Source organism: Nymphaea colorata, chromosome 12, assembly GCF_008831285.2.
Source record: "Nymphaea colorata isolate Beijing-Zhang1983 chromosome 12, ASM883128v2, whole genome shotgun sequence".
Taxonomy (NCBI): domain Eukaryota; kingdom Viridiplantae; phylum Streptophyta; class Magnoliopsida; order Nymphaeales; family Nymphaeaceae; genus Nymphaea; species Nymphaea colorata.
Window position 1 is genome coordinate 14495703 of NC_045149.1, and position 13275 is coordinate 14508977.

At 36.4% G+C, this 13275-nt stretch overlaps 1 protein-coding gene and 1 long non-coding RNA gene across 3 annotated transcripts; one reads left to right on the forward strand and one right to left on the reverse strand.

The window, feature by feature from the left end:
* Nucleotides 1-713: 713 nt before the first annotated feature.
* Nucleotides 714-5458, reverse strand: LOC116266140 (uncharacterized). Of its 2 annotated transcripts, XR_004175271.2 has the most exons (5): nt 5172-5458; nt 4112-4205; nt 3889-4028; nt 1394-1466; nt 714-768 (listed from the first exon to the last, which is right to left on the reverse strand). It is a non-coding gene; the product is annotated as an uncharacterized LOC116266140 (long non-coding RNA). The 2 variants fall into 2 exon arrangements; XR_004175270.2 differs by lacking the exon at nt 714-768 and having other exon boundaries at nt 1215-1466; nt 5172-5455.
* A 2674-nt stretch (nt 5459-8132) lies between these two features.
* On the forward strand, nt 8133-9191 carry LOC116265267 (uncharacterized). The gene has a single exon (XM_031645821.1). It carries the CDS (start codon nt 8133-8135, stop codon nt 9189-9191), a length of 1059 nt encoding a protein of 352 aa, XP_031501681.1.
* The last annotated feature ends 4084 nt before the right edge of the window (nt 9192-13275 follow it).

The following is a 13275-nucleotide window of genomic DNA, read 5'->3' on the forward strand; positions in this document are numbered from 1 at the left end:
CTCTGTGGCAGACTTTTATGCAGACTTTTATGTTCTACTCCTAATTCTTTAGGATAGAGAATTTTATCCAGATTTGCTTGTTGACAAATCTGCATTTATTTTAGTTTTTCCTTTGTTAGGAGTTAATTTAGTTTCTACACATTTTACTTCTGTAGTTCTCCTTTTCATTACTAAGTATTTATCACTTAGTGTGATTTTTCTAGATGGGCCAGAATTTAACTTAATTTTATCAAATTTTTTGATAAGATTTTCAAGTTCCGGACTAGATTTAGGCTTTTTTAGTTCTTCTAGAATCCTATTATATTTTATCTCAAGATCTTCTTGTCTTTTAAGGACATAACACAATAACCAAATTACCAAGTTAAAAAGTTTGGGGTATTCCTTGTTGGATGCACCTGGACCAGAATAGGCAGAAAACCCTTTTGCAACGTTAAAACCATTAGTTTTAATTTTAATAGCAATAGGTTTAATTATTGCTTCGCCTTCCATTAACTTAGGACGAGTTTTTCTAGGTTGGTTATCATGTTTTTAATTTTTTCAAGTTTAATGTTTATTTCACTAAACTTGTGATTCATATTATTTTCTACTAACTTTATTCTTTCTTGAAGATTGAGAGTTTGGCATTTAGGAAACTTATTTAATGATTTTATTAAATCATACCAAATTGGGATCAATGAGAATATACGCAGAAAATAAGGAATTACTAAAATTCAACGATCACCTGTGCCATCTAGGTCTTTGCTGTGTCAGGTCAAGAACATGTAGATCCTCCGCAGACAAGCCAGTTGGAAAAGAAATAAGATAATAAATAAATAAATAGGTAAGGTGAGAAACAGCGAACACCACAAATAAGAAAGAGGCCAAAACGAGGATTTCTGCTTTCCTCATTCAACAATGGGACAAAATGAAAAATCTAACGAAAGAGAATTAACAGAACAAAATGCTATTAACCAAGAATAAGAAAAGATTTGTGCGAAGAAGAGAAGAAGCATGACATTTTTAAAAGGCACGATTCTTACAATTCCAAGTAACTAAATAGCATGTACCACAGTTCTCTGGTCATAAAAAGGACAGTCCTTACACTCACAAGAACAAAACTTTTCTAGCACTCCAGAGACAAACCGTGGCATATTTTTAAAATGTAGGCTTCCATGTTACCAAACACTAACCGAGTTGGATAATGAACAAAATAGCTTCGCACATTTTTAGATGTAGGCTTCCATGTCAGCAAACACATGATTGAATCATAACCAAGTTAGATGTGAGATGCGAAGTTCTTGTCAAAGATATTCAGTCAACCAACCTACAAACTTAAGCAATGTACGATATGCAATTCAAAGACTCTATCAGAATGTGACACACGAACCCATGAACTTGATGAGATTATATTTACCAAAAGAATCAAGTTCTCTCGGGCTGACATTTTCAGGCCTATTTCGCCCGCATGACGCCGAGGGATAGTCGGTCTGCGACACAAGTGAATGCATTGAAAAATGAAAACCAAGCAACTAAGACAACAAAACACCTAAACAACCCAGCTGGAAACCATTAAAGCAGAAAATAAGCAAGATTGAACTACTATAAAATCAACCAGCAATTGCCCAATTCAACAAACTAAAGAATCAAACTAAATCAAAATAAGATCCTCCTGAAAACAAATCAAGGCAATGACCTTAACCTATCCTGGACATGTGCAATAGCTAACTAAAGGATCTATTCAACTAACCTGACACTAACGTGACACAAGAAGAAAGAATCTGACTACTAACCTGGGTTTAAAACCATGAAGGACCCGAGGACATAAAACCCAAAACTCATGCAACTTCAACGAATAGAACCTTTCAAAAATGTCACAGTTCAAAATCGAGTACAAAATTGACTGGTCCTTTTGAAAAGAGATAAGAGGTTTTCTTTGACAGGCTCAATCCTAAGACTGGGTTATGTTGAAGACACTCGGTTAAGATGGAATAATGCGCCAACCTTAATAATTTATCCCAAATGATATTTGAGACAAAGAAAATGAAATTCGTCACACTCAACAGGAGTTGACTAGGTTTGAGGAGTTTCATCTATCCCATAAATGGACTAATGGTTTGGTAATGGAATGGCCAACATCTTTCAAAGCCAAAGGAGATAGGCAATGAAATGACTTTCAAGACCAAAGGAGATTGGTTAGTTCCTCCAATGACTAGAGATGTCAAGTTTTTACTTTGAAATAATTCAAAAACGATCAATTTAACTAATAAGCATGAGTGCTCGTGTTGTGCAAATAATATGGCCTTCATTTACACATAGTACCGTACAAGCATTAGGATTCATTTCGCGTCAATGCCGTCAAATCTCAAGAAGGGATGCCTTCCAATTTCCAAAATATGAACATAAAGGAATCATCCTTAGCATGTTAGGTAATCAAAAATAGAAGAAGATATTGACCCTAGAATCGCACATCTACCAAAGATTGTCACATTCAATTCCTGCAAGTTCAGCCTTCATGCCTTTAATCTCTTGCCAGACACCTTTTGCTTTTTTTTCCTCTTATTTTCTTCTTTCTTTCTCTTGCATTCAGCTTTTGTCTTTCAATCTTATTTTTCTTTGATTTTTTTTTTTTAGGCCGACCTTCACCTTTGAGGGAATACCTCACCACCCCAAAGGCTACTACGAAGCTCCACCCCTTTGGTGGTTGTGTGTAGCTTTGTCGCGTATCCAGCCCGCTTCACCTTGCGGGTTTTCAACGAGCCAAAGGTTCATAAGTCATTATCTTCGCGGTATAGACATAAATCACCTATATGTCTACCCGGTACTCTTGATTACTGACCCAGAGGAACGACTACACAAGCCCCGAGCCCATCTCTCAACTCTCATTTTGCTATCTTTCAAGATCTTACAAAGCATTTTGGCTTCTCTCTCAGGATATTTTCCTCCTAAATCCTTGTAAATGCTTGATTACCAGAGTCAATAGCATTTCCTAGTCTTGACATTCTCAACTTCATAGGACGTTTCCTTACTGCTCATATCCAGGATCTTTTCAATTTTCCTCTTCCATTGTTTGGCGACAAAAACTTGAAATTCTATTCTTCTACTCAAGGAGGTACTAAGAATAAAACAAAGCCACATCATGGTGTGAGAAGATACTTTTAAAATGTTTTCAAGAAAAACTAAAAATTATCACCTTCACACAAAAAATCTTGACATCAAATAATATATCATCAAAAGGAAGGAATTCTACTCTAAAGAAGAGGGTGAATGCAAAACAACATAGGTTGGTTCCGTAGAAAATTGAACTTCACCAACTCTCCTAGGGACTTCTATACAAAAGGTTGGTTGTCGATATAGATTAGTAAACTCATTTAATCTGAAAATTATTGGATGACAAAAAAAAAAAGAAATTAACAATCAATTACACAATTAAATTTAAAAGTCAAATGCAAACAATCTATCTACTCTATCCCCACCTATCTAATTGATCCTTCCTTGCATTTTAAGCTCAATAATTCAATAATAGCAAAAAAATGGCCATTTAATACAAGGAGAATAGAAACACACCCATAAAATGGAGTGAAGCTTTAATTACTGAGTTGAATCCTATTTTTTACTAACTTCAAGACATAAAATCACACCTAAAAAAAAATCAAAACAATTGAGCAAGCAAAATTACAAACCTTTACGCCAGTGCCGTGTGAGGTTAATGAGAAAGATTCAAAAATCCAAAAAAAGTTTATGAATGCTAAATAATGTGGCAATTCCAACCTAAGTGGCTCAACTGAAAACTGGTTTCCATTTAATACATATCAAAGAACACATTCTTTAACAATAGATTTCCAAAATTGCATAGTAGTTCTAAAGATATGATTGAGACAATGACAATAACATGATTTTTGAGATGCTTACATTGCATTACTTTGTTCCTTGAAATCATCATCTGAGGTTTCCCACACTAGCCGACCCAACTACTCCCCTCTGTTCCATATCCAAAACTGCTTCAACAGCATCGTCTATCTTACCTTCTCTCCAACAGGCAGTCACAAGAACTGAGAAGTTAAAGGAAGAACACATACTTTAGCCTTAAGTAATATCTATGAAATGCATTTCCAAAAAGTAAAGATGACGTCACCTTTATATGTGTGAGAATTTGGAGCAAGTCCTCTTTTTCTCATTTTTCCAAAAAACTTGTGAACAAGCTCATATTTTCCTGCTTTTAACATCACCTTCCAAAGGAGGAATTTTATAAATAGCATGTAAAGTGAATCTCAGGGCAGAAGCAAATCACTAATAAGAAGCACGAAGCAAAAATACATCTCATGAAGTACATACGCATCACAACCATATTGCTCTCATCTTCATGAAACCAGCAAAGTGATATCCACATGTTTTCTAGCTGTATTGCAATTTGCAACATCTCATGTTCAAGAAATTTCCACAAACAATCAATATGGTCAAAATGCCATCATGCTCAACTTCATGAAGCTTTGGCAACATCCTCACCAAAATGAATTCTTATCATATCCTCCTCATTTTCACATGAAGTCTCTCAATATCATGAAACTTGTTGGTACACTATTTTATAAAAGATATTCTCACGTGTCAGTTCTACTTTCCATTTACAAACACAATCAGTTTTACAACAGTACGAGCAAAAGCAGTTAAAAAATACACAATGCATATACACAGAAGCAAGAACATTTTGCTCATAAATAAGTTCATTAGCCCATTTGATTGCAACATTTTCCTTTTTCATAAATAGCTTTAGCTAGAATTTGCTGGCAATTAGGCATCATTATCCATTGGGATAGTTCAATAACCATTAAACTACATGCAAGACCATCTACATGTTATTAATCAAATTCAGGAGCAAGAAAATAACTTTGAAGACCAAAAAGTAGTCCAAGATAGGGTAATTGCAAAATAATGGTGAGCAGGGTTTGCTTCCTAAACAGCTTTTCATACTTTTTATGTATTCTTCATTCTAAAGATGCAGCAAATCCCAAATGACGTGATAAATGTGTGTGTGCATCTGTTGCATATGTGCTATTTTGTAAGATATGCATTTTAAACTGAAATTTAGAAGCATATGTTGTCTTGCAAAAGAAAAGAACAAAACTCTATTTGTAAAAGAAATTATAAATGATGTAGAATCTCAAAGCTTCACAATATTTTTTCTGTCAGTATCTTACCTTATGAACATGGGGAAGCTAACTATAAAGTAAATTGCATAGAACAATGATCCCACTCTGTACATTGCTGAGCGATCTACAAACTCATGGTACGGGAACTGCAGATCATTCAACGTAAATGTGAGAATGGCACATAAAACTTTCTCTGGAAAAGGATTGAGGATAAAACACAGTAAGCAAGTTCATTGCCTCAACCTAATTTCAGATCAAAAACAGGCAGAAGAGAAAAATTTTAGTGCAGAATCCACTTTTACATTGGGTACCCGTGATTTATCAAGATGTTTCTGAACTTCCAAGTATAAAACATGTGTTATACTAGTGACTAAACAGACACAAATAAGGAACCAAAAATGACATAGGAACATGTGTTAAGCATAACCTTGGAGTTAGGTTGCTATCATTTAACTTTGATTAGATGGATGTACAATAAGAAAGCAACCAGTCACAAACTGAAAAATTAACAGCAGCAGCGGCAAAATAGTACTAGTAGTAGTAATAGTCAACGAGTCATATATAGTAATGCTTGCAAAAGCACTAGCAGCAGCCGCAGAAAAACAAGAAAAAAACCTTGAGAGATCTTCAATGTACATTGGTCACTTTGAATTTTGAAACATAGATCAGAATAAGATTTTGATACTTTTCTACCTAATTCCTACTTGATGAGGTAAGTGGAGCAATGTTAGACTCATTGGTCACCTGTGCCAGCTGCCCGCCTCACTGTAATAAGTACGGTTTAGTAAAGTTTTTCCTAAAAAATTTGGTGTACGTTGAAAATTTACAAATATCAGGCAGTGAAATGCCACCATTTACATTCTTCATAAGTGGAGGCACCAACCTACTGCTACAGGCCATCCTTGTTACCAGAAGCACATACTTTGTTTGTGGAGATTTTCATGGCCAGGCTTATCCTACGTTAACTTAACTGTGGCAGATGTTAATGTTATTTTTTCCTTGCCTCTGCTACTTTTTCCCCACCACTTTGACACATATTGCTTCATGTCCATCTCCAGTTAAACCTGAAAGGTACAATATAACGCACAAACAGTGCTGGTGGCCTGCTGATGACGCATGTTTACTCTTAATCCACTGCTTTACCTAGAAACAGAAAATTAGTTTCTGTACTTTTTTATTATTCAAAAAATAATCAATCAATGTAATGGAAAATTTTCCAAAGTAAATTTGTAAAGCTCTAGTGGGCCAACATAGTATGGATATTCTGAAACAAGAATTTGGCTTAAATGGAAACGTTGAATAGGTGGTTATAGATTATCTTGATAAGAAAATGTTGAAAATTAAGGGAGTTATTTGATTAAGCTCAGGGTTTTCTAATATTTTCAAGAGTTTTTGAAGAAGAAAACAACTAGTATTCGGAGTTCAAGGCCAGATATGACTTCTCAATGGGACCATGCAGTCTGCAGGAGTTGGAGTGCTTTCTGTGTTGAAAGATCCTCTAGCACTGGTAGGAACCGCATGCTTTCCTTCATATACTATGAGGGTGGTGGGAATGTTAAGTCTCCCTTCCTGTGGAATAACTATTTGTGCAAAGAACTTTCACTGAATGCAAGTGAAACCTGCCTTGTAGATGCATGTTTGTAAGTGGTAGGAAAGGCTTACAATCACCTATCAAAAGGGAAAGCTAGTACTTATATGCCATTGTTCTGCTTCATTTAGTTATTTCTTCTGGTAGTATTCTATAAAACCTAATCCTTGGAAGCTTATTTACTATTTAGTGTGTAGAAGATGCGTCACTAAGGTTGTAAGCATGCAGTATCAACTGCTGACAGTATAGTTGCTTACATGTTCTTCTTTTTTTCCTTCTATCCATCAGAAAGTTGCATTTGCATACACTCTATCAACTGTGTTTGTTGATATTTTTTCATTATGATCTTGGCAGTATTAAGAATTAATTGAATTAAAATGCACCTAAAGTAGGCTTGTTGGACTTCAGATGATTGTATATATGTCTTTTCTTGTTACGTGACTAATGTGGGTTCCAAAAAGAACCAGTTCTTCTGCGATCTGATTTTGGAATTTTATGCAAAAACAGAATGCTGAAAAATCTTCTGACTCAGCAAAGGCTGATAGGAAAAATGACTTTCTTGTAAAAGAAGTTCAGGCAGAGCCTGACCTGAATCTGTCTATGAAGGTAAATGGAACAAGTAATTCAAATGAAGCTTTTACTCCAGATCATAGCAAATCATCTAAAATGACATTGGAAGAAGTATCATTAGGTAGTGACTGCCTAGAAATTAATGGACAGTCTGAATCTGCACATTTGTAACAGAACACAATTTCAGACATATCATTAGCTATACGCACAGGCTCTTTATTATCAGATACTGATAATGTAGATGCTGAAGCTAGACTAGCTAATAGTGCGAATGTTGTCAATGCAAGGGTGCTGAGTGAAGGGACTCCAGGGCAAAGTAATGAGGTTGCCTCAGGCACACCAGTAGTACCAAAAGATTTTGATAAAGACGTTGAAAAAGGAAATGCTGCCTCCAAGATGGCAGAAAACCAAATGACTGCAAAGAGTGACAGCAGAATAGATCATGAACACAAAAATTGCGGAGAAGAGCCTTGTAGCACAGGTTTGGAGATGGGAGACAACAGGACTATTGGAAATGGTGACAACACAAAAGTAGTAGTGCTGAAGGCTCCAGGTGACAATGATAAGACTGTAATGCACACTGAAGTGGTACAAGAAGTTCATGATTACAAAGAACATGGAAAAGGACCTGCAGACACTGGTTTGGATAATGCACATAACCACATAAATGCAGACAGTCTCATTTCAAAGGGGATGATGCAGAATGCACCAGGGGATAATAGCAAGATCATGTCTGGGAACTCACCAAGACCTAAATGTTATGATTACAAAGAGGGTGGAGAATGTCCGAGTATGGTTTCACTTCAGAGATGTCAGACAATCAAATAACTGCAAACAATCCTGCCACAAAAATGTTGGTGCTGGAAGCTCCAGGGGATAACAGTGACATTGCATCAGGCAACTCAGTAGGACAAAAAACTTATGACTGCAAAGAAGGTGGAAGAATTCTGGCTGGTTCAGACACAGTCAGCAATGGTGTTATAATAGATATAGGTGATTTAAAAGTTGAAGAAGATGCTGAAGAAATAGAAGAAAGAAACACTGTAGAAGGAGATGAAAATAACAAAGGAGTGCAGACGGATAGCCTGGTGCTTGCAGAAATCATTAGTTTTAGTAATGGAGATGGAGAAAATGCTGATGAACGCAACAAAAGTGCAGCAGAGGATGGAGATACTGTCCATGCAGATGAGACTAGTGATGATGAAAAAGCAATACATCATTCTTCAGAGACTTTGAAAGGGCTTGAACTGAATGGAGAACTGCGTGATGGAACATATTCAAATTCTTCTGTAAAGTCTATGGAGGGGGAGACATATGATGATCAGCTGTTTAAAGTTTCAGAAGGCACTCATAGAAATCAAGTGAGTTCTTGTGCGAAGGAGGTTCCTGATGGTGGTGTTTTAGGGTCAAAGGTCCACAATTCCTTTGATAGTGGGATAAAGCATGGGAATAAGTCTGTCCGAACAGTCCATGACAATTCAACAAGCATGACATTGGGAAATACTGACCTATTTGTGCAGAAAAGGGCAGGACGTAGTAGTAAAAGGAACTCCAACAGAACCAGAAGTTCTGAGAAAATGCATAGCAGATCAGGTGCAGCTGAAGTGGATGGTTCAAGAGAGGCTTGTGAAGCTGTTTGTAGCAGCAAACTCGAAGGATTGGCGCACAGAATTGAAGAACTTGAATCGGAGTTGAGAGAAGCAGCTGAGCTTGAGGTTGCACTTTATTCAATAGTTGCAGAACATGGAAGTTCAATACACAAGGTTCACACTCCAGCTCGCCGTCTTTCAAGGATGTATATTCATGCTTACAGGAACTGGTCTAAAGAAAAGAGGGCCAGTGCTGCAAGAAGTATGGTTTCAGGACTAGTATTGGTTGCCAAAGCATGTGGAAATGATGTTGCAAGGTAAGAAAAGCCTGTTCAACTTTACCCTTTGTAAGTTAAAATTTTATTTGTTGTAACCTCCAGCTTTAATTACCATGCCACAATGATTGTAACCTCTAGCTTTAATTACCATGCCACGATGACCTTCCTTTATCTTCATCAGGTCTTCTATTTGAGACATCCATATAAATTAACAAGAATGTCCTGCCCGTAGGTTAGACTTCTAGGAGTACTTGTATCTGAGAATCAGAAACTTTTCTATGTCTACTTTTAGACCTTTTTACTGGTTTTGTTGTGATGGATGAAAATATCCTTATTCATCTTTGAGCGAGCTGAGATGAAGGGAACCTTGATATCTTTTCAAAAGCTGACCTGGATTTATTTTGTATTTTTCTCATAATCATTCCTTCAATGATACTTGTCAGTGGAGGACAATTAAGATTATGATGCTTTCCGTTAGAGTCTAGACAGACCGTAAATGCAAAGTTTCTGTGATTCTAATGTGCAAAGAAATTTCCTTTTGGCCCTTCACAGACCTTGACATTATATATGCAATATCCTGTTGATGAGAAAATGTTCAACTGAGAAAATTTGTTGGAAAGATGTCAAATTCAGCAGCTGATCTGGGAGGAAGCTTCTCAATTAGCCTGTGGAAGAAGGCATTCCAAGATGCCTTTGAAAGGCTTTGTCCTGTTAGAGCAGCAGGCCATGAATGTGGGTGCTTGCCACTTCTGGCAAAATTGGTGAGCTTGTCATTTTCAACATGTGTATAAGATTGATTTCCTTTACAGGTGATAATCCTGTTATCACTGGCTTCTGAAGAAGCACGTTCTCCAGAAAGATTAAAGGGTGCATTCTTCAGGTTGACCATTCTAATAGCTGGTTTTGATCAAAATGTGTATGTTGTCCTTTTTATTTTTTGTGTGATGCAAGTACGAAGGAGTTTAGGGGTGAATTTTAATTAAAATATTCAAAGTTTATTTGCCATTAATTTGGCATAAGAATTGTTACTTGACAGGATAAATTGACATCTCCAAATCAAAAGAACTTATTCAATTGTTTGTTGATCTTTTCCTTGAACTTATATTGTCAGGTCATGGAACAATGTGTGGTTTGGCTGGATATAGCTATGTTCAATACCATTCTGCGTGAACTGATGGCATTCCAACTGATCCTATCTCTGATCCAATTATTGGTTTCAAGGTTCTTCCAATTTCACCTGGGAGTCTGAGCTTTGGTGTGGGTGTGCAGTTGAAAAATTCTGTACGTAATGTTTTTATGTTTGGTTCTGTATTCAATTGCTGACGGACATTTTTCCTGTTTGTATTGTTCGCTGTCTGATTACTTTGCTACAAAATTTTGTGTAGCTGTTTGCCTGAAACTCCATCCATCTGATTCCATGTAAGCTTCCTTTTGGGATAAATAGTGGAAAAGTGAAAAGAAACAAATGATTAAATTGTGAAATAATTGACACTTAATTGTAAGAACTTCTACCTGTCAGGGTATATATCTGAAATAGAAGTCAAGGCTAAAGGAAGCTTTAGAATTTCAGGCTTTGAATGTGTTTCCTCAGGGATTGATAACTGTAGTTGCTAATTAACGATGCAATCAAGCAGATATAGTCAAATCTAACCTTTTTTCTGTTCTAAATCTTTGGTGTCTTGAAGAATATCTTAGACTCATTTGGGAAATCACCCGACTTTCTTTGAAAATGTAGTATTCAGAGCAATTGAGAACATGCATATTCACCAAAAGAAGTTCTAGGTGGGTACTGACTCTTCACAAAATGAGAGGTGTGGGCCATTGTTGACTACATGATTGCTTCCTAGTGGGAACAACCAAAAGTAGTATCTACACCTTTCAGCAAAAAATATTAGTTATTAGATTCAAGTACTTCTTGAAGTTCTGCACTTTGAGCTTGAGCTTTTTAAGTAGTTATTCGTGGCTCCAAAAAATTGACTTCAGGATGCTTCTTTCAGGAAGATGGTGGCAAACATTGGAAAGACCGTTACTGGGTAAAGGTCAGTGTCTTGTCCTGCTAAACTCTTAGAACCTGATGATGTAACAATCTGTACGTAGATGATGCCTTGTAGGAATTTGAAACTGTTTTTATCCTATCAATGATAGTCATTTAGTTTATGAGATTGACAGAAATTCTTGGACAAATTGACACTTCAAACATTTAACGAGTGATGAAGATTCACTTTTTGGCAATGCCTCTATGCTTGACATAACATGAAAACACAAGAGACAATGAAGATAGCCACAGCATGATCTGTTTTGCATATAGGATTGTCGTAGGTAATGATATTAAGAAAAGACCTTTCTCAGTTGCTCTGTCCATTTTGTGAAGGTTCTTTTCTTGATTAAATGAATGAGACAGAAAACCTAAGGCTATTGAAAGTTGAAACAAATTCTTCATTATTTACAATGTATGATTTTGGCTTATTTCTAACATGAATACTTAGTTTCTTGAAAATATTATTCCAAAAGTTGTCCTTGTTCTGGGTGATGGATACTGACTAAATAATATCATGCATATGTGAATGCTGCTAATCATATGTCTATATATTTGTTCTAAGTCCAATTCAGCTATAATTAACTTTTTAAAATTGAAGGCAATGTGAACTATGATGAATTCCTGATATGTCATTTAGAGTGGCCAATCAGTTGATCTCCTTTATGATGCTCATTGCAAGTTTGATGCTCCTTGTTCTTTTGGTAAGCAGAATGCTGCTGAAGCCAACATATTGATTTGGTCCACCACAATTTGAGCACCCAGATTTTTGTAATTGTCACTCTGTCTTAACCACCTAATTTTTGTACTATAACTCTGTGGCAGGCCAGTGTGTGGATTTCAATATTTAGTTATGTTGGCAATTATTTCTGGACTCACTATTTCTTCACCGTTCTTGGAGCATCCTCAGGGAAATTTGAGTACTCTGCCCTCAAGACTGAACATACCTTTAAGGACAGGATCTGAGAACCGTGTCCATCACATGTTTTTTTAGACATCTTGTATTCTTGATCTCATAATCTGAGATCTTCTCCTAACTGGGATGTCAATTATTTCAAGGATCACTGATAAATCCAGCCTCAACCCAGTGTCTGGGCATAAGAAATTTAGCATTCCCATGACGATTGGAATTTGATAGTGAATGTAATTGATTAGCTAGTAAGCTTATGATTGGCTCCTTAAGAACACAAATTGACTCCATCTTGAGCTTCTGTTCCTTGTGTCTTTGTGCTTATGCTTGTTGAGGTGCCGTGTTCTGCTCAAGTAGTTACGAGTATCATCTTTATTAAAGTACTTTTAGTTACCTATATTGGCTCATTCAAGACTATTACTTTCAAAGCCATCTAAAGTTCTAAACTAGGTACAGTTTACTCCTAGGACTGCGTTCAAGTCAATTTCAACTTTCATGAAGTAATCCAATGAATTATGGATGTTTTGTTTCTTTTTGTAATTTTATTTTCATCATCTCTGCTAGTTACTCAAATTTTAGGTTTTGCAACATTAGGATCTTCGAATTGTCATCCAGTGGTCGTTCATTACACATGTAATAACAAGTGAAACACATTAGATTAAATATAGGGGAGCAAATTAATGACTTGAATCTTATTCATTCTCATACAAACTTGTGATTTCTGTAGAAACACAATGTAATGTGGAAAAACCCTCAACAAGAGGGAAAAAACCACGGATGAGGAGGAACTGGTGCCCACTAGCAACCAGACTCTCTCTCTCTTAAGATTTCATTAACACACTTAAAATTAGGGTTACAATCTTTAAGTAAGGCCCAACAAGGCTATACAATGGATCGGGTATGGACCCAGACCTGGTCCCGAGACCCATCTAACATGCTTCAACACTCCCCCTCAAGTTGGGCATACATATCAAACATGCCCAACTTGGATACATTTCTCTCGAACGACATGCCCAACTTGGATACATTTCGTCAGAACATCAGCGGTTTGGTCTTCAGACTTCATGTATGGTAAGATTAACTCTTTAGCATCAATCCTCTCACAAATGAAGTGACGATCAATCTCAACATGCTTTGTTCTGTCGTGAAGTACAGGGTTGTTAGCTAAGTTGATTGCAGACT